The 22,725-nt window shown below is 41.1% G+C and overlaps 1 protein-coding gene and 1 long non-coding RNA gene across 5 annotated transcripts in view; both read right to left on the bottom strand.

Moving 5' to 3' along the window:
- Positions 1-22,725, bottom strand: part of LOC135254139 (uncharacterized) — a 159,722-nt gene that overhangs the window by 50,206 nt on the left and 86,791 nt on the right. The window lies entirely within an intron of this gene.
- Positions 1-22,725, bottom strand: part of LOC135254129 (MAP7 domain-containing protein 2-like) — a 108,205-nt gene that overhangs the window by 37,438 nt on the left and 48,042 nt on the right. For all 4 annotated transcript variants that reach the window (XM_064334108.1, XM_064334109.1, XM_064334106.1 and 1 more), the window contains exon 9: positions 9,966-10,016. In XM_064334108.1, the coding sequence (XP_064190178.1) occupies positions 9,966-10,016 (51 nt within the window). The remainder of the gene's footprint in view (positions 1-9,965; positions 10,017-22,725) is intronic.

Raw genomic sequence — 22,725 nt, 5'->3', positions numbered from 1 at the left:
ATAATCCATAATCAACCATTGGGAATTCCGGTGTCGTCTTGTTTTCACATCAAAACATTTATATGATCATATTTAGTAAAATCAGTTAATCGTCAAAAAGATGTCTAATGGTGCTTCTCCACTACCATGCCGTGCCTGAATCCATGCTCCCACTTTGTTTTGCTTTTCCAATGCCAACTGACACGTGCCGTTCACAAGTACCCGTGCCGATTTTAGGTCCTGCTCTGGGGTAGGTACCAAAGGTACTATCCGTGCTGCAATTCGATACTGCAGACCGTTGACTGGTCAATGGAAATTGTCACAAATACATCATCCCATGTTCATGTTAGTTCATCGGGAGCAACCGCCATGGAGGACAAGATGGCAGCGACGTAGGAGGGCATGCTTTTTTTGCTCGGTCGGGTATTTCGGAGGGTTTTGTGGTTTAACAACCAATGCAATTTTAACTATCAATATAAGGCAACACAGAAGTGACAACTTTTTACGTTGAGCTGGAACAAACTTGAATGGGAAAAAGAAGGGGCAGAAAAATTTTGTCCATGACCATGACAATGGAGGAAGCTGATGGCGTTACACCAGACATGCCACATGAGCCTGGGGCTTGCAACAACCCTGTAGCCATGCAGGATTTCAATGAACTTCGCGGACAAGAGTTAATAGAAGATGTTGACTTGGTCGAAGCTAACCCAGACTTCCATTCTGATGATCTTGCGATTCCTCTCCCAGATACTCCTTTGAAACCTCCAACGAAAAAGGTGAAGTGTGACAACAGAGAAAATGCTGATATACTAGAAGCAATCCGTGCGCTAGCTAAAAACATGATGAGACTTTCCGGAAAATCTCCCCCACAGAAAAAACAACGGAGTCAACTTCAAAACAGATGGAGATGCTAACCTTGACAGTCCAGCAGCTTACTTTGGACGTCAATCAACAGAAACAAACACTGGAAGACATGAAAAACGGGGTTCATAAATTATTAGTAGAAAATAAGACTCTGAAAGCAGATATTGCTGACTGTCAACGTTATAGCCGAAGACGGTTCCTGAAGATTCATAGCGTGAGGGAGGAATATGGAAAAGACAGCAGGAGCAGGATCATTGATATCCTAGGGAAAATGGCTCCCAAAATTTGTGACAGTCTGAAGGAGGGGGTCGACATCGTACATCGCATCGTGCAACGATGACAAGACGGCTCAAGTAGGTCATCCATCGTCCTGTTTGCAATGCGACGTCTGCGTGATGATGTCCGGAAGGAGCTGAAAGGCTCAAAGTTTCTTCTTGACAACAAACTAAGGATCACAGAAGCACTGTCCCCAGAGGATAAAGCAGCAAGAGCTTTGGCCCATAGTGAAGAAAGCAAGGCAAGAGGGGAAGAAAGCCCGTTTGTCTTCATAAATGGAAAAAAGATTGACTGCTCAGAGGTAACATAAGATAATAAACATAGCATAACATTTTATTTGTAAACATTTTACTTTATTTAATTTATTTACTTATTTATTTATTTTATTTTTTAATTTTCAAGTGGACCACATGAGGCTATTCCAGGAGCTATATTCACAGACATGAGAAAAGTGAAAAGAAAATAGGATACTCCTTTTCAAATGCGACCATGAGACATTATCCCAAAAGATAATTTTTTTTTTTTTAAAGAGACTATTTGAAACTAACTCTATTTTCAGGAGGTCCTACACAAGTTGCATGAGTTTTTTAACAAATGTAATATCTTTTTTCTTTCTAAGGCTCAGTGGTCCCAAGTCCGCGATCTTACTTGAGCCACAAACTTACTAGCTGTCTTGGCTGGAAATTTAAGGGATGAGAGTCTGTGGCCATTGTAGGTATTTATGTAGGAAGTCCTGAAAAGCTGCAAACTCTCGGTGCTATATAGGCATGGCCGCATGGGGCATGCCGCCCAGCCAAGGTGTAACTTGCCGAGATGGCATACCTGCTATTCCAATCAATAAAAAGTTGCCCCCCAAATCTGTCTGCCCCCCCAACCTCAGCAGTCCAGATCTGGGACTGTGTCACTGTCCACATGATTATGGACTGCACTGCATATCTGGGTAAAGATAGTGTAGTATCTTGATCCTAGTATATTGTTCATATGCTTGCATAGTTATGCTACCTTGTCTGTGGAATACTTGCGCCATCTACTAAAGGAACTGCAGTTGTGCCCCGGAAGTGTACTGATGTATTAGCTCTATTTTCCAGAATCAATAACACACAGCGCATGCATGCAGTTTACCTGGGCGTGGCTTCTGAATTTTTGTATTTTCGTGAGCAGAGGTCAGGAGTGCACAGCTCAAAGTGTGCTGTGCAGGTGGGAAAAGTGTTGAGATAGGTGGAATGCATTATCAGTGGCATTATCATGTGTTGCAGCTGAATTCAATCATAGCCAAACAAATGACGTTTTTTTCACTTCTTTTAAGCGCCGTATGTTTTGTGCACTGGCCTGTTGCCAATTTCCATGGTCTACCACTGCAATGGAAGACGAGGATATACAGTACTTATCATAATAAGCTTATCCCAAGAGGAAACTTACATTCTTATGTGGGAGGTCTGGAGTAGGACTGTCACCTTTTCCAAAAACGGAGTCCAAACAAATCTCATATGAGAAGTTTTATTGAAGGGGGGTGCCGGGGGTGCAGACCGCACCGGGTGGCATCAGAGGGGGGTGACACTGAAATGACTGCCAATAATTTTTTTGGGCATTGTTTTGTGTAGCGACGAGTTGAATGTGTCCGAAGCAGTTTACTGGCAGTTGATTTAATTAGCGGTATTAATGTGACGAGAAGCACTTTGTCATTTGAATGCATAACATGTAATTCCTTGAGCCCACACCCACCAGCCCCCCGCCCAGCCCCCCCCCCCCCCCCGTCTACGAACTTCCAACAGCGAAGCCCCCCCCAGTCACCAACATCAGATAACACCAACGGTCGACCGCACCAGGTGTCACCAACCCTAGTGACGCCACTGCCTAAATGTGTAATTAATAAGGTTTAATTTCCTATGAAATCTTTAGTTAAATAGCTTTAATGCACTATGCTATCACTAAGAAATAATGACAATGGTATCATAAATGCCAATTATGCCTTACACAGCAATAAAATGACTCAGTAGATATAATAAAAGAAAAAATGATAACACTGGAGTAGGGTGACTATATATTGGATCTCAAAAAAAGAGGACAGGTGGGCAGATGTTATGAACATAAAACTAGGCTATATGTTTATACGGTATATGGAACAAGCAAAACATAACTGGACAATTGAGGAATTTAGAAATCCCTCCTGGACGGATATTTTTTGACACAAAAAGATGTCATGTTCAGCAAAAAGAAGACATCTGGTCAGCCTACGCATGAGTCCATCACTCACAACAATGGCATTTGGTTATTATTTTTATTCCAATGACATAGAACCCTTAATATTTCCAAACTGATGCATGAATTTTATTTTTAGGCTACCTCGCTCACAACCGAGCCTGTCTTCCCACTTCGGCACACAGTGAGTCTCCAAATATGGAGCATCGCGTAGTTCTGGCAGGTCACGAGAGTCAAGCGCTCCGGCCGAATCAGCTGATGGCTCAGCTGAGTGATGTTAGCCTATCACAGTACATTCACTAACAGGGCGGTCTACTTAAACAGCCTCCCTCTACTCATTCGGCTGCTCCTCCTGCATGCAAGCGCTGCACGTTGCTTCGTAAATCGGCGCTTCTTCCTGCAATCCAGCTAGCCTACGGCACGTTGCCAGTCTAAACCAAGTCTACTTGCTACATGTTAGCTGCTAGTCTAGCCTAGCAGCCTAGGCACTATGAAGAAGTCTCGCTATTCATGTGCATTGCTCCTTACCTCTAAGCTCCAGCTGCAGCAGGCAGGCGATCCATTTCGGGGCCAGCCACGCAAAGCGTTGTCTAAAGCGGCTTATTCCAAATATTGCGGATACCGGTGCACTGTCCTCACTGCTAACTGGCCAGGGAGCTTCATTCAAGGAGCGCTGCTTTGCGGCGACGCCGCCCCTCCGTGGAGGACGCCATGTTCAAGCCTGGAAGCTGCTGCCACGTCCATATCTGCTAGCTGCAGATTTTTGCCGGGTAATGTCATCAACCTTATTTAAATTCTGCTGAGCTCTGAGTCTAGCGTAAGTGCATAATATACAGTGTTGCCAAATATTTCTATAGAAAGTAGCTATGGCCTCCTCTAAAAGTCGCTAAATTAACAACACCGAATATACACGTTCGATTGCGGGGGCGTCTCACAGAGGGGCTGGTTCCACGAATATCGCAAGTCTTTCGCTAAAAGCGGAAACGTTCCAACATATGCGGGCACAAGTTAATGGCATGCTTATTGTCGAGTTCTCACCACCAGAGTCAAAGCTAGATGCGTCACTGCTAAAGAATTCCTGGCGTGAATGTTTTCGGCTACCTTCCTGAACGCAGTAGAATTGGGTCGTACGCTACATCCTCTACTTGATCAGAGCGGGGTCTTCCAATCAACCGTTTTACGCGAATTTGGGGTTCGTGCACGTAAATCTAAGCGGAAATGTCTGAATTGAGAACGCCAAAGTTCTCACGCTTGGCTGAGATGGGAAAAGTAGGCGTATCGATAAAGAATCTCTTGTTCATTACGAACGGCTGACGGATTAAGGACAGTCGCTAACACGCAGCTACTAGATAGCCCCATGCCTACTTCCTGGTGTAAACAGTATTCCGAAAAAATTGGGTTTCGAGATCGCAGTTAAACTCTGGCTGTTATAGGTTTGGCAGATTGAACATGGGCGGCAGGGCGTGTTGCAAAGAGCTGAGATGTCTAAATTGTTCAAAGCTGCATTCTACCCTTCGCTGAATCGCTACACTACAAGGAGTGTTGGACTGTTACCGGCAAGTAGGCTACAGCCAATGTTGTAAATGCAAACCAGCTTCGGCTTCAACTTTCGGTTTCTGAAAGTTGTTCTCCACTGATTCACGATTCGCGCTTAAAAAGCCGGTTCCCTATCAGGACCCAATCATCGCGACAGAAAAAATAAAAACATTAAATTCATATTGGTGTTAAATCTGCGAGGATACAATTTGGTTGGCTATCTAATTTAGCTGTCAGATCACGCTGCTGAATGTTTAGGGATTGCTAATGTTTATTGTAATGAGACAAAATAGGCTAACGTTGTCTTATCCAACTGGTTCTCTCAATATTGTGCTGTTGCAAGACGCGAATGCGTACGTTCCGCATTCATAAGTGTATCGTTGTATTCCATGACACCTAAACGGGCGTTTAGGCTTATCACAGCGGAGAAGGGATTTCATGTAGCCTTCTCCGCGTCACTGCTCTGACCTCTTCACCGTGCATGTGATCAGGCATGTGACCACACGACTGAGCACACATGTTGAGGAAAAAATCATACCTCCTGCTACGGACATGCTCCACATAGCCTAGGTATTGGCTTCGCCGTCTCTACAATTGCATGCTCACGCGAATGGCGTGGCGCGTCATCCTTGGACCTGCTGCCGGTATGGCTGGTTCCAGGCAGATTTGTAGCATGTGCTTTCGCAACTTTGTCATAGTTTCTTTAATCGTACATTGCATTTTCGTCTAAATAGAGTGCAATACGATGGCTAATAAAATAAATAAATACGTGAATTATAAATTAATTAATTAATTAATTAATAATAAAAAAATAAAAATAAATAAATAAATAAAATAAAAAATAAAAAAAAGACTGGTTCCAATTCCTCTCCTAATATACTCATTCGGTAAGCATATTAGTAATGCATTGTGGCCCTTTAAAGCAGCCCACTGTGCCCAACTGTTAAATAATTTTTAAATAACGACGTATTGAGAAATAATTCTTCGAACCTTATTGCTTCGATGCCTGCCCTTGCCCGGAGTGGCCCTTATGTCAGCGAATTAAGCGTTGTTGCCGTTATCGTTGTTAGTGTTAATCAGTTTAACCTTCAGGGTCCAAGTTGAACTATGCGGTTGTTCCCTGCACTTGGACCGGTACTTCTCTCTAGGGGTTTCGTCATACTTGTTCCTGGTTATGATTATACACTTTGTTGTACGTCGCTCTGGATAAGAGCGTCTGCCAAATGCCTGTAATGTAAGCGAAACTCAAAAACACGATCGCCAATCGTCTCGGCTTTCGGGACCAGGCTATGCATCTTTTCCAGCGTATCCGTTTGGTAGGAGTCGCTTCCGATAGCGCAACGCAAGATTAGCCTCATCGTGACGCCTGATGGGCAGAAACAGAAATATGTTCATCCAATCTCTGCATAATGCATTTCCCCACAATTTAAAAAAAAAAAAAAAAAAAAAAATGTATAGACTATTCAGCCTCATAACTGCGTTCACAACTGGTCTCTCTTAAGGCAAGTGTTTCAACCCCGAAGTACCCACTGTTGGAAACTGCATTTCCTTATGCTTCATGGTTCTTTATATGATCTCACCATGGCAAATATGCTTAAATTAGCTATATATCGTATACACCTCAAGCTTTTCATCTAAGAAAATGAAGAAACTTGTGTCATTATTGCATACTAGCACTGTTTTCTGTCCTCCTCCATGACCCGGTACCTGTGGTGGCGCCCCCATGCGAGCCCTGAGGAGCCTTCATTGGGAAATGCCATGACAAAATCTGGTTGCCGTCCGCCTCGGTCTCATTGGCAATGTGGTCCCCATTCCGGAGTTCTACACCACCACTCCTGCTCCAGTGTGACAACGGCAGCAGTGATGGTTCCCAGCATCCTCAGTGAAGCTACGGGGCTTTGGACATGTACTTCATCCGTTGGCATTGACAATTCCGTTCAAAAGCTATGAGCTTTGCAGTATAGGAGCACGGCTGCTACTGTCTACTGGCAAGTACCGGCATCGCAGCCGCCAATGTTTCCTCTGTAATCAGTTTCCTGCTGCTGCTACTGCTACTACTGCTGCTGCTAGTGCTGCTGCTACTGCTGCTGCTGCGTACTGCTGCCACTACTGCTGATGTTGCTGTTGCTGATGCTACTGCTCCTGCTGTTTATTGCTGCTGCTGCTGCTGCACTACTACTGAACGAGGATTCATTACACTAATATGAGTAGTATATTTCCCTCTAATTGGTTTAAATCTCTGTGCTGGGGGGAAATACGAACAAGCTGCTGGTACACATAGCCTAATGATATTTGGTGATTAGTTTGAATGGCCTTGGACTTACGAGGTAGCTGAGCCACTGACTGACATGCTTGTCACAATCGACAACCTGAGCCGACCAGAGGAGGATGGGTTTCCCCCTTGAGCCTGGTTCCTTCCGAGGTTTCTTCCTATCTGCCACAGGGAGTTTTTCCTTGCCACTGTCGCCTTAGGCTTGCTCCTGTGGGGGTTCAGGTCAGGGTTGTCCGTAAAATGCATTGTGACAACTGCCGTAAAATACACTATACAAATAAATTTGATTGATAGAAGCCAAGGCCATACACGTAGGCATAGCCTTTAACATTACAAATAGAATAAAATCAAAAAAAAAAAAAAACCAACCCTTGGTACACATAGCCACTGACCCACAATGTTAGAACAGCCTCGAGCTGACTGGTTGAAGGGCCTTTCCGGTAGCCGAATGGCATTTCACATAGTCATCACTTCAGCCGGAGACTAAATGGACTGCATTTGTATAGCGCTTTTGTCCGGGGCGCTTTGCAGTTGATGCCTCTCATTCGCCAGAGCAGTTAGGGATTGGGTGTCTTGCTCGGAGACGCTTCGACGCCCAGGGCGGGGTTCGGGCCGGCGGCCCTCCGACTGCCAGACGGTCGGTCTTGCCTCCTGAGCTATGTCGCCCTATGTCAGAGACTAAGTACTAACATGTCGGCGTATGTTTGCTTTGGGGGGTTTTGCTGCTGCCCTCTCCTGGTCTTGTCCATGCATGCTTGTATGGATGGCAATGAGCGAGGATTCATTTACACTGATGCAGGTAGTAGCATATTTCCCCCGGTTTAGTTTAAATCTCGGTGCTCGAGGGGAAATACCGACAAGCTGTCGGTACACATAGCCTAATATTACATCTCACATAGTATGTTCCCCTGGTTTATTAATTAATAATTCATCTAACTAGTGGCCTCAGGGGAACGTCCAACATGCGTTGGTACACAACCACTGATCCATTAATAAAAAAAAATAAAAAAATAGACGGCCTCAAACCGAAGGGCTTGACTGGACGAAGGGCTTCCTCCAGGTGGTCGTACACATAGTCATCACGTCATTGTTGAACACGTGCTTCACATCACTGCTCTTACTGCTGCTGCGCTATGGCTCCTACGCTGCTGCGTTACTGCCACCGCGCTCCTACTGCTGCTACTACTGGCCTATGCAACGAGTGAGGATTCATTTACACTGACGTAGTCGGTAGTATATTTCCCCCGGTTAGTTCAAATCTCGGCGCTCGAGGGGAAATACCGACAAGCTGTCGGTACACATAGCCTAATATCATACCACACATAGTATGTTCCTTGGGGTTATTAATTAATATTACATCTAAGTATTGGCCTCAGGGGAATGTCCAACATGCTGTTGGTACACATAACCACTGATCCATGTAAAAATATAGACGGCCTCAAGCCGAAAGGCTCGACTGGACGAAGGGCTTCCTCCAGGTGGTCGTACACATAGTCATCACATCAGCCGGAGACACTTATTGATAGCATATCGGCATATGGTTGTTTTGGGGTTTGGCTGCTGGCCTCCCGGCCTTATCCACGCGGGCTGCGTGGTTGGCGGGAGAGCTCCAGAACAGAGCCATACCGCCAAACATAACTGTATTGCCTTTATTGTCAATAAAGTTCTACTTGATGACAGTGGCCCTGACAGAAATGGAGCATCGCGTAGTTCTGGCAGTCAAGCGCTCCGGCCGAATCAGCTGATGGCTCAGCTGAGTGATGTTAGCCTATCACAGTACATTCACTAACAGGGCGGTCTACTTAAACAGCCTCCCTCTACTCATTCGGCTGCTCCTCCTGCATGCAAGCGCTGCACGTTGCTTCGTAAATCCCCTCCACCACCCCAGCTCCTTCCCCATGCGTCAAGAATTTGCATTCTCCATCCTTATGTGTTAAGAAATTGCATTTGTTCCATTCCTATGTGTTAAGAAGTTGTATTGCTCCATCCTTATGTGTTAAGAAATTGCATTTGCTCCATTCATATGTGTTAAGAAGTTGTATTGCTCCATCCTTATGTGTTAAGAAATTGCATTTGCTCCATTCATATGTGTTAAAAACTGCTTTGCTGCTGGATCTGTTCTGTGTGTACCCCTCTAGGGGGGGTTTGGCTGCTGGCCTCCCGGCCTTATCCACGCGGGCTGCGTGGTTGGCGGGAGAGCTCCAGAACAGAGCCATACCGCCAAACATAACTGTATTGCCTTTATTGTCAATAAAGTTCTACTTGATGACAGTGGCCCTGACAGAATACCATTTAGTCTCAAGCACGTCAAAATCCATGACAAAAATTCCACTTCGCCAGTGAGACAGCTCGTCACATGCCATGCACCAGCTGGAAAATTGAGCCCTAACACTGATCTGATGTTTTTCAATACTGTATGCTGCTCTGCATAATAGCAACTGCCACTCTCAATAAAACACCCAAAGCCAGTACGACCACTCACTCAACAGGACAAATGCACTCAACTGTAATAGGAAACACAGCCAGTACAAACATGCCCAGTCAACGCTATTTATAAAACACAACACAGAAATGTATATTTATGAATTGTGAACATTTTATAAAAAAAGAGTGTACTTGCTAATTTCCAAATGTACTCAGGCATACACCAAGGCCAAATGGAGAAGGTAGGCTATTAGCTGTTATAAGCTGATAGAAGCAACAAAATTATTTGGACTTCACTCTCAGACTTTGAAAATTCTTCTTGTTGAATCTTCAGCTCCACTCTTAAGGTTGTGTTCCATGTTTTCCATTTCCAAGCATAACTTTTGCAACCCTCCTTTGGCCTCCATGGTCTTACCTTGGCATCAGCATCACCCTTTCTTGTTCTCTTCATGATCTCCTCAATCCTCTACAAAAAGGGGAGAAATAATTGTGCTTTTGCAGTCAACAATTGTAGATAGTGCTGGCAGTTGACAAGGGTTCAGTGTTGATAACTGTTGATGTGTTGAGTTTGGACAAACAGTGCAGTGTTGTTTTTACCAAGCATACAGTAATAATTATAGAGATTTAAACTGAAATGTGCACAGACTATTGTACAATCTATACACCAGTGCTGGGAATATTCATGAATTTAATTGAGAACACAGTAAATTTCAATTCAATTCCTGCAATTGGAATTGGAACTGGAATTGCACCCAGGTCTAAGGAAACAGAATTGGAACCAAATTGGAAAGTAAACAGAATTGAATTCCAATAAATTCAATGAAATACCACTTCTAAGAGAGGTTGTCTTGACTTGATAAACATAAATCAAACACTATGAATCAAATAAGCAATAGTTAAACAAATAGTTACGGCAAGTTACAATAAACAATATTGCCTATCTTAGCAAACAGAAATTCAACATGCTGTATTCCAAAGCAATGTTGCTACCTAATGCTTCCTAAATTATTTAAAATAACTTGGCCCTGTGTTTTTTCATTTTACCATGAGAAGCGAATGCAGAATGGGCATTTAGGTGAAGTTTGACATGATCACAGACTATAGTACAAAGAAAATATACTGACCATGACCGAGATGAGTTTCCTTATTGAACAGATGCAGATGCAGATAAAGCAGATGGTATTAGCTAGTATATGCAGTCCTTGAATGGACCAGGGTTGAGAAACACTGTTGTAGACTGTAGAAACGTACTAATTGCTTGTATGTCAGTAGATAGAGAACAGGGGGAGGTAACATTAGCTAATGTAGAAACGTGGCATTTGCTGATAAGAACGTTTTCTATAGTAGCCAAGTAAATAGTTAGTAGAAATGCCACTGTGGTCAGCTGTTGTAACTTTTGAAGGAAATCAATAAATATGCTGTCATAAAATGCATATGGCTGCATTGAAGATTCAGATATTCTGATAACTGCAAAAGCAATAAACAATTATAAGTCAGCAAATAAGAGTGCATAAGAAAATAAAGATTTGCCTGAGCCTTAGCTTATATTCGATCCTCTGATTTCTGGAATAATTTGTATGTCAATATTGCATAAGGGAATGAAGTTATAAACACCTACTTAGTTAAATGGATATGAACGGCTTTGCAATAAGAAGAGGTTGTTCAATGCCGTCATGTGGTCGTGGTTTTAAAGAAGGCAGGCCAGTAAGCACAACTGACCTCCATTTTTGTTATTCCATATGGCCTGGCTATATTGTAGCTGGCTAAAAAACATTCACATTGAAAGCAAATGTAGTTGGTTAACTGAATGTGTAGTTGGTTAACTGAATGTGTAGATGGTATCTCATAATACAGTGTATATGGTGAAAGACCAGGTAGATTTGGTGCACACGAATCCAGAAGAATTATACAGTTGCAAAGGCAATAGTTGAGAAATAATAGACAATGATTAGTGAACAAGTGAGCATGCATAGAAAATGAAAAATTTGCCAAAGTCCCAGGTGGGATTCGATCCTTGGGGAAAAAGACATAAGCCCATTCTGCGTGTGTATGTGACATTTTGATGCTGGTGTAGCTAAATGATTGGCTAGTGTAGGTAAATGTCCAATGAGGAGACATTGTTTGTGGGCTTGCAGCACTGTAATGATGTAATCGGGCAGGAAAAAATAAGGAGGAGAAAACGCAGAATCCCTTAAGTTTGAGGATTTATTGTGCGGACGTGTGAAGTTGCTTTTGAATTCTGAAGGTGCAGAAATGATTGTATTTAAGGGCTGAGAGTCTTTTGGTCATTGTGGTTATTTCTGTAGGAAATCCTGAAAAGTGCCAAACTCTCTGTGCTGTATAGTTATGAGGCATGTTGCACCGCCAAGGAGTAACTTGGTGGGATGGCATACCTGCCATCTCAATATGTGACTCAAGCCGGGCACCCACCGCACGCGTATCGACCGCGAGCGCACTATGCGCGTAACTGAAGCGTAGTTGAAGTACTGTTATTACAATGGCAGCGGGCGACGTCGTCTCCACCAGATGCGAACGCGTTGCGAACCGGCTGCGAAGCTCGCGCAACACAAGCGAACTGAAGCGTAGTTTTTCGCTTCTGTTCTATTTTTTCGGCTTGTCGCGCGTCACGATGGCCTGTTTATACACAGAAATATGCTCTAAAATGCTAGGTATACATGCTCTGATTTATATTTCATCCTTATATTACTGGGGGTGTGTCCCTAGTTCCCTCTTGCAGTAGTGGAGAAAGATAACACCAGATATTTTATAAGCAGCTAAAAAATACAAGCTTTTTCGTTTTTCTATTGTCCTGGCAGGAAAAAAAAATTAAAACTGGAACCTGGGGAAAAAAAAAAAGGCAAACTTAGTTTCGCTATCTTATTTTGCGGAGGGGGGCGGGGTAAATTTGAAAATACACCACAGAAAGACGTAGCCTAATGAATGATGTAGAAGTGAATGCACCGAGCAGCGGTTTGTTAGCTCGAGTGTTGGAAGGTAGTTTTTAACCAACCGTTGCTCAGCCTATTTGACTTCCGATGTCTTCGTTCGCCGTGCTTTCAAAAAGGGCTTGTTAATAAAATCAGATAATCCACAGAGCTTTAAAAAATCAGATTTAGTGGTCTTGCCGATGGAAATGCACCTATTTTATAAATGAAGGTGTAAGCAAGCCTTTATTGCACTTGTACTTCAAAGCTTCCGGTGTTCATGACGTTGTGGTGTTCATATCCCTTCAAGTTTAAACTGTTACGCTATCTTTTTGACGATTAACTGATTTTACTAAATATGATCATATAAATGTTTTGATGTGAATAACAAGACGACACGGGAATTCCCAATGGTTGATTATGGATTATTTATTATTATTATTATTATTATTATGATCATTACATATTCTTCATAAAGTTGGCACGCTTGTTAACCAAGCAAATAAATGAATGCAGTTTGAGATTGATTATTATGTAGGCTACGTTGCGATTTAAGCTCGTGGTAATTCTTTAAAGCGTTTACTTTCTCACGTATTTACATGTGTTAAAAATATTACCATATTAACAGACTGAAAAAGGTCTCTCACCAAGTATTCACTTACCCATAATCAACAGTCGTGAACAAACGTGAAATACACTATGTAATCCCACTGCAGACTGCGAGAGCTACTAGGAATATATAGAGCTTTAAGCAAGCCTTTGCGCGACACAAACGGAACCAGTGGAGACACGCTACGCGCCGTGCCGTGCTGCTTACGCTACACGTGCGGTGGGTGCCCGGCGTTAGTCACTCAGCATCGCGCACAACAAAGAGGCTAACAATTTTTTTTTTTTTTTCTTCTAGATTCTGACATTCTTAGCAGAGCAGCTATGCTCACTAGTAAATCAACTGAATCTGGACAGACTGAATTGCTTGACGGCTGATACTGGGACATGGCCATCAGTCATTAATTGGGGCTTACTGATAGCTTTGTTCATTACATTGTCAATGGTCTGCTTCCTTTGTCAACTGTTAAAAAAAAGAGTCAGCTTCAAATTCTCAATTCTTCACCATGCCAAGATGCAAGCACCCGAGTCAGTAGCTTGTTCCACAGTGTACAGCTATCATTAACACCTTCACACACATGCCAAATCTGGCCAATCCTTCCCCATGTAGGGGGTACACTATGTAAAGCTTTTTAACTCCAGATGTGAGCATCACAGATATTTGAAAAATGGCTTAAATTAAACAAGACATTGGTACCATTTACAATACTAACTGTAGATTATTTCTTCCAAAATTATGAATATAAACTAAAGTGCCACAAAGGCAACTGTCTCAGCAAAAAGCAAAACTGAATTTGCTCTTATTTAGTTTGTAATGAAGTACTGAAAGATCCCATACATACAAGTTAAACTATACATGTCCTGGATCAATAACTCCATGACCACAAGTTCATAGAATCTATGGGTGGATATGTTGAGCTACTAAAGATTTATGAAGCAAAAACCAAGCAGTGTCTCCAAATCTAATCAAAATGTCTAAATTATGCATTTCTGTAAATAACAACATAATAATGTATTTCACGACAAATTAACTGTTTTGACTCACAAAACTCACTGTTGCATAATTTCAAGTGGGAATTACAAGCTTTCAGTCAGTACAGTGGCCTAAACTATCTAGGGGTTCTGAAACATATCCAGAATCTCTCCAAAAATGTTTTTTGTCCATTATAAAGCCTATACATGTGCCCCTTATGAAAGTTTAAGACGAAACATTGATATAAAACATTATCACACAATGTGTTACAAAATCTGAATGTGTAATCACTAACTCTCGTATGTTTTTCTGTACTCTACAATATGTAATGTTTTCTTGTATAGGGATGGGACAACATTAAAACAATATTCAACAGTCCACCATGTTTTGGCAATGCTCCAGTTCAGGTCAAATCCGGTGCATTAAACTCAAACACTGCTCAGCTACCAACGAACGCTTACATTACAGTGTGAAATATCCTCATTATAAAAATAAAATACCACTAACGTAATTAAAGACACTCAATTTCAAAAATAACATATAACCGAAATATTTTTAGCAGTAACACTTACATTTGGACGATGAAATCTTATCTGTGTTCAGTAGATCGAGACCGAATCAATGTTGCCGTTCCCCAGTTCTAACTTAGACCAGAAAATAGTATATCAGCTAGGTCTATCAGCAAATATTTGGCATAGCAATGCTCAGAAGTTCTCAAGAATAATAATATTTTCCAAGAAATGATGAAAGTCATCAATAAAGTTTTGCCAGGTGCAGTGTTTTTTACTGCTACCACAGACTGAATATGTAATGCAGCGATAATGAGACAAAATTTTGGATAAAGTCATATTATACATAGTTAGAAAGCTTATTCTGTCTTTTATTGGATAGATTATTTATCAATCAAGCCAAATAGTACAACAAAGGGCTACAACACCGTAACACGTGTGGTATTAGGCACAGCTATTTTGGAAGGTACCCACGCGTCACAAATGAATGTCCAAGACAATATATGACCACTCAGTCTCGAAAGGGCCACCTCTACGCGTAAAACCAATGTTAAGGTTGTATATTTATTCCATATTTAGTGGACAGTAGAATGACATGGTATAATTTTAGAAAAAATCCTCTTTTGTATTTCAGTGTTCAGTGGGCAGCATTTTTCAAGTTCTACTGGCATACCTTCACCTATTGTTGACTTTATCTTGTTGATACGACGGAACAGGAATTTTTAGTGGTAAAAGAATGTTTTCATGTATGCCCAGATAGAAACTATTGTCCAGCATATCATGCGTGGGGGGTGTAGTTACAGATGAGATTTCAGGGAGGGGGTGCTTGGTAAATGGACAACAATGGTGGCGCTTAGAAACTCAGTCATTGGCATAGTTGTCCTGAAGTGTCTACTAATAAAGCTAGAATACAGAGTTTGTGTTTTGAACTCATAATTTGGTTGCCGGAGCACAGAATGTCTGAATTGAGCAATCTAGGCACGCTCACGTGCCGACCACAAGGGGCACTGCACGAAGGGGTTAAGGATGACTTAAGAGCGCACATGCGGAAAGCTCAATACATCTGTCTCATTATCGAAATCTGGTCCAGCAGAGACATGCGTTTAGTTGAAAATACTTACATAAAATACCACCTGAAAGGCACCTTTTGACATACAGAGGGCTCCAGAATTATTGGCACCCTTAATAAAAACGAAGAAAAAAGGCTGCGTATAATAAATGACACAGGTAATAATCTATATATGTTATGTTCAAACATATGGGAAAACTACATACTTTTATTTCAATACATTTACTCTCATGCTTCAATGTTTTTTTATTAAGTAATCCAATTTTTTCTGAAAACCATAGGTGCCATAATTATTGGCACCCCTAACAATTATTAAACAAAAATTTGTTTGATAAGTAAAATCAAACAAAATGAAATTGGCAATACAATCTCAGTCCAAAGGAACTATATTGTGTTATTCCATCACTTCCAGTTTCACTAGAGAATAAAAATGAGGTAACAAGCATACAAAATCCCTTTGTGATCCATCAGCATGGGAAAAGCCAAATAACTGTCAATTCAGAAGAGGCCGATGGTAATTTACCGTCACAAGTCTGGTAATGGGTACAAACAAAGACATACACGGTTAAACATACCACTTAGCACTGTAAGGGCAATAATAAAAAGGTGTAAAACATATGGAATGGTTGCAAATTTGCCAGGAAGAGGAAGCAAGTGCATGGTGACCCCACGGACAGTGAGGAAGATGGTGAGGGAGGCCATTAATAACCCAAGGATCACTGTTCAAGAATTGCAGAGATTGGTTTGTTTCTTGCAGTCAACAAGTTTAAAAAAAACATAAAATGGCACCTCCATACCAACTAACTCTTTGGAAGGGTGGCACAAAGACAGCCCTTACTGAGCACAATAAACAAAACCAAGAATCTTGAGCTTGCCAAACCTCATTGGAATTATGACTGGAAGAGAGTGCTATTGTCAGATGAGACCAAAATTAAGCATTTTGACCATACACACCATTGACATGTTTGGCGGCAAAAGAGGAATGCATACAGGAGAAGAACCTCATACCTATGGTCAAATATGGAGGTGGGTCATTGATAATCCCGGGGGAATATTTTAGATCAATGGCACAATGAATTCAACAAAGTACCAGGAAATTCTGGCAGAAAATGTGGCTGTCTCTGCTAAGAAGCTAGGACTTGGTCATAGGTAAATTGTCCAGCAGGACAATGACTCCAAGCATGCATCAAAATCTAAACAGAAATGCTTAAGTGAAATCAACATCCATGTTTTCCAAAGGCCATCTCAGTCTCCAGACTTAAATTCCATCAAAACCCTGTTGTCTGAACTGAAGATGGAGGGGTCCAAAAGTGCAAACCCAATAATATCAATGATTCTGAAAAGTTCTACATGGAGCAATGGTCAAAAATCCCTCCAAATGTGTTCTCTAAATTTATCACAAATTATAGGAAAAGACTCGTGGCTGTCATCTTTGCCAGGGTTTTTTTCACAAAGCATTAAACCAGGGGTGCCAATAATTGTGGAACCTGTTTTTTGGGGAAATATTTTTTTTATTTAAAAAATGTAAGACTTTGGTTGATTCCAATAAATCATTAATCAAGCACACTAGTTTACACATGTTGGAAAATAAATAACTATTATTTTTTAGTTTTTAGCATTTTTTGTGCATATTTATCAAGGGTGCCAATAATTCTGGAGCCCAATGTATATTCAGTATTGATAATGTACTATTAAATGCAAAAGTATTGGGACAGTGACAAAGTTTTGGCTCTGTGCTCTAGCACACTGGATTAAAACAATGACTATGAGGTTTAAGTGCAGACAGTCAGCATTCATTTGTGGGTATTTATATCCATAACAGGTGATCTGTGTAGTGATCTCTGTAGGAATTACTGCCCTTTTTACACAGTCTGCCCCAAAACAACAAAAATTGTGTCAGTTGTCCCAATACCTTTGCATTTAACTCTTTTTAAAGTAGAGTTGTAGTAAGTGTGGCTTGGGACGGTGGGGGTGAGGGAACGGGAGAGGATGTGTAGAAGTAATAATCTGAAATGTCTTTGCTTAAATGCTAGAAGTATAAAAAATACATTTTTGAAACATGAGGTTGCTATAAATAGGGGGGGGGGGGCTATGACATATTTGGAATTACAGAGACATGGCTTGGAGATGAGGATGGTGCTGAATATAATATAGAAGGGTACAAACTCATTAGGAAGGATAGATCCAGTAAGAGAGGTGGGGGTGTAGCTCTCCATGTAAAAGAAAATTTTAATGTGCATAAAATTCCAGAAATTGACCAGCTTGTGCCTAGTGAGGATATTTGGATAAAGCTCATACGGGAACATGAAAAGGCCCTTATGGTAGGAGCGTGATACAGGCTGCCAGCTTCAGACAGTAAGGTGAACTCAATGCTCTTTGGAAAAATAAAACGAGCCTGTCAGGATTGTGAGACTATTATTATGGATGACTTCAATTACTCAGCTGTTAATTGGGAAATGATGACAGGACAAGGAAAATGTAAGGAAGAGTTTTTAGATGTTATAAATGACCTTTTTGGCACAGTATGTCAATCAGCCCACAAGAGGGAAACCAATTCTGGATCTGGTGCTATGTAATGATCTGGACAGAATTTGTAGCATAGAGGTAATTGAGCCACTTGGGACGAGCGATCATCCTGCAGTTAGATTTGATGTATTATGGCAAATTATCAAGGCCTCCCCTGTGGCCAGAATTAAAAATTTTAGATGAGCCAATTTCAACAAGATGCAAGAAAAAAGTAATATTGACTAGGTGAAACTTCTTAACTACAAGATTGTGAATGAAAATTGGGTTAGGTTCAAAAGGGTTATTCTTAAGGCGCAAAGTACATTTTTTTTCCAAAGGTAAGGAAAAGTATGTTGAAGAAGCGCTCCCCCCAGTGGATGAACAAAGCCATACAGGTGAGTTCGAGAATAAAAACCCTAACCCTAACCCTGACTGTATAAGATATATAACAAGACCAGGTTAAAACCTAGTATACGGCTGGACCTAACACACGTGATCCGGCTGACCAATGGTGTAACTTCATAACTCGGCCGACCAATGGTGTAACTTCACCACTCAGTCACAGACATTCGCGTTTGTAGGGCTGTCCCTGCTGTTGCGGTTCAGCCAAAAATGACAGCACTGACAGTAATAGGGCGGAATATTGTAATATGCGTGTTAAGGTTAAAAAAGAACTAAGAGAAACCAAGAGGTTTTGAAAAGGCAAATTGCCATAGATGCAAAAATTAATCCCAAATGTTTCTTTGAACACTGTAATAGGAAAAGGAAAGTCAAAGAGGGTATCAGGTGCATCAAAAATGAAGGAGCATTGCTTTCTAAGAATAAAGATATTGCTGATGCCTTAAACAGTTGTTTTGTTGAGAAGAGGTTACTAATAGACTGGAAGGCATATTCAGTACTTATTCAGAAAGTCTTATCACATATTGAAATAGAGGATAAAGAAGTGCTGCATGAATTACTTAAACTACAGACAAACAAGGCAGCAGGTCCTGATGGCACATACACAAGAGTACTCAAAGAGTTATCTGAGATAATTTGTAAACCATTGGCAGGTATTTTTAGACAGTCCTTAGAAACTGGAGAAATACCTGAGGACTGGAAGCATAACACCAATATATAAGAAAGGGGACCGTACTGATCCAGGAAACTACAGGCCTGTAAGTTTAACTTGCATAATATGTAAAATACTGGAATCTGTTATTAGAGACAAGTTGGAAGTATTTCTTGAAAATAGCAACATCCTAAGGGATAGCCAGCATGGTTTTCATAAGGGAAGGTCATGTCTGACAAACCTTCTGGTATTCATTGAAGAAGCTACCAAGTGTTTTGATTATAGCAAGGTATATGATATTATCTACTTAGATTTCCAAAAGGCATTGTAGGACGGAGTGTGGCACAGTGGGTAAGGAACTGCGCTTGTAACCGAAAGGTCTTAGGTTCGAATCCCGGGTAAGGACACTGCCGTTGTACCCTTGAGCAAGGTACTTAACCTGCATTGCTTCAGTATATATCCAGCTGTATAAATGGATACAATGTAAAGTGCTAAGTAAAAAGTTGTGTAAGTCGCTCTGGATAAGAGCGTCTGCTAAATGCCTGTAATGTAATGTAATGTAATGCATTTGATAAGGTACCACATGAGAGACTTGTTAGTTAAATGAAGACAGTAGGAATTAGACTATGTATTTCAGAGTGGATTCGGACCTGACTACAGGGTAGAACACAAAGAGTAGTAGTAGGAGGGATATTATTTGAGCAGGGAGCTGTTAGAAGTGGAGTCCCACAAGGATCAGTGGTGGGACCACTGCTCTTCCTCATTTATATCAAAGACCTTGACAGGGACATAGAAAATACATTAGTCAAATTTGCAGATGATACAAAACCGGGAGGCCCAGCTAATAGTTTGGAAGCTACTAAAGTAATCCAAGAAGATTTAAAGTTACAATCTCGAAGATCTCCGTTTCGTTCTCTTTGGCGGTACCAATGGCGAGAAGCGGTAATTGCAGGTGTGTTTTTGGACCGCACTTCCCAGAGATCCAACCAGTGTCGCCTGTGTGACGTCAGTCAGTTGGCACCTGGGCCACGCCGACTATAACACTTTTACTATTTGCTGAATAAAAAATTGTTGTTATAAAAGTAATATTACGTACATACTCCTTCATTGTCTAACATTAGGCTAAATTAAGCGGTCTTTACACTGCCGAGCCGGGTTAAAACCCTGTAGCAGACCTGGGGTAGAATTAGCGATGATCAATTTCCACAGAAGTTTTTTATCCACCTTTTGCCCAGTATGAACATCTTTAAACTTCAGAGAAGAATCCGCGGGATTAGCTTTGGCTCGTGCAATTATGTATGTCGTGCACAATAAATATTGTCTTTCTCGTGAATGATTGTTGTGTGATATTTTTGAAACAACTGCCTTGCAAAATGTTACCCCTGGTGTTTCTGGTTTTGCTAGCTAAGCTGTTTGAGAATAAAGCTGAGCTGGGTGTTAAATTAGCAAAGAAAATTTCATCAAAAAAGGGCATCAAGGCTGAAGGAACTTATGAGGAAGCGTAATAAAATAATAACAACGCCAATCCATACTGCCGTATTTTTTTATTTAGTTTTCTCCGGCTTGACATCTTTATACAGAAATCAGACCCGGCTCTGCTCCACCTATACCCCGGGGTTAATGCTCTGTGCAAAGACGGCTTTATTCCGATCGTTATAATATATGGATGAACTTGATGGCAATGCAAATAACGGTAACGTTAAGGCCAGTTCAGATCAATGATTTGCAACGAGACTAAACGGTTTTAGAATGTAGCAGAGAAAATTGCAGCGGTGTGAACTGGTTAGTTGCAAAGCGTCTGAAGCCGTTGCTTGGGGTTTCAAAAGACCCACCTTATCAAATCGCCAAGTGCAGTTTTAGAAAATTTACAATCAGACATCTTGGAATTTAGCAAGTTGCATCCAGTCCAGTTGTGAATCATTGATCTGAACTGGCCTTTAGTTAGCTACATTGCAACGTTGCAACAAGGTAGCGTTGCATTCAAGAGATGGTTTCCGAGGTTGGTACCGGTTGGCAGCGTTAACTAACGTTTTTTCTAATTGTTAGCTGACATTAGATTATGTTAATTACATTAGCTATAGCTAACGCAACGTTACCTGATATGAGAGATGGCTACGGTGCGCAACGTTGACTAAACTAATGTTGCCTTTTTTGACATGATCCGGTAGCTAGAGTTAGCTGTGCAAATAGCTATGTAATTTAGTAACGTTACATTGTCATCAAATGTAATACGAAATCTACATCAACAAATAATATGACCTCTCATGTTACACAAAAACCTTTTAGGGTTCCATAACCCCCCCCTCCCCGCCTACCCTCTCTGGCAGACCAACCACTGATGGGTGATGGAAAACGCGTCACTAACTGTGCGCCGCTTATGATTTTTTCCTGGGAATGTTGCCACAGACACCCAGTTCTTTAATAATAAATATAATAGTAGGCTCAATGACCATTGTGTTACCTAATTCGGCGTAGATAGTGACTTAACAGACATTTATTTTAATGAAAATCTTTGAGATTATTAATTTAAATGAAATCCAGAAGTGGACGGAAACCTGGCAAATGAAATTTAATATAGCCAAATGTAAAGTTCTGTATGTGGGAAATAAAAACATTAGGCAGGATTACTTTATGGGAGGAACAAAATTGGAATGTGCTCAGTTTGAAAAAGACTTAAGAGCAATGGTTGATCAAAGCCTTTCTGGTTCTAGGCACTGTGCTGTCGCAGTAAAAAAGGCCAACGGGATATATAGCTAAAAGTATTGAGGAAGTTATACTTATCTTATACAATACATTTGTCTGACCACACTTGGAGCATTGTGTGCAGTTCTGGGTACTGTATTACAAGAAAGATATAGAGGCTCTGGAAAAAGTTCAAAGAAGAGCAACAAAATTGATTCCTGGTATGAAAGATAAAAGCTATGAGGAAAGACTTAAGATGCTTAACCTCTTTAAGCTTAGTAAATGGAGACTCAGGGGTGATTTGATTGTTGATCCCCTTTATGAATGTAAAAGCCTTAAACTGAACTACATTAGATTCTTCAGGTTGTGTTCTGTTAGTAGAACGAGGGGACATAAATGGAAATTAACAAAACGAAGATTCCATACAGATATTAGGAAGATTGTTTTCACACAATATGTGGAATAGCCTGCCAGGTCACGTAGTAGAGGCAGAAACTCTGGGGATTTTCAAGACTAGGCTTGATACAGTGTTAGATACTATCTAGTCTGTAGGTAATCAGAGCACTAATTTAGTTAGGAAAATGGCATTGTTGGGCTGAATGGCCTGTTCTTGTAATTAAATAATGCTATGTTATGTTAGGTAAGAAAAAAAAAAAAAAAGCCCAATTCAATTACAATACTGTTCCCTGAAGTTCTTTTTTTTCAAATCCCAATTCCAATATGAATTAGAATTGAGTTAATTCATGAATTGAATGGCTGGCTATACAGTCTCATCCATCCAGCAGTACATGCATACACGAGGTGAGGGTTTTGTGAGGTGTTATGGAAAAAGTGTACTGTGTTGGATGGTGTTAAA

The sequence above is a fragment of the Anguilla rostrata genome, chromosome 4, assembly GCF_018555375.3.
Source record: "Anguilla rostrata isolate EN2019 chromosome 4, ASM1855537v3, whole genome shotgun sequence".
NCBI lineage: Eukaryota > Metazoa > Chordata > Actinopteri > Anguilliformes > Anguillidae > Anguilla > Anguilla rostrata.
Note: the sequence above shows the minus strand (reverse complement) of the source record. Positions and strands in the feature narration are given on the sequence as shown.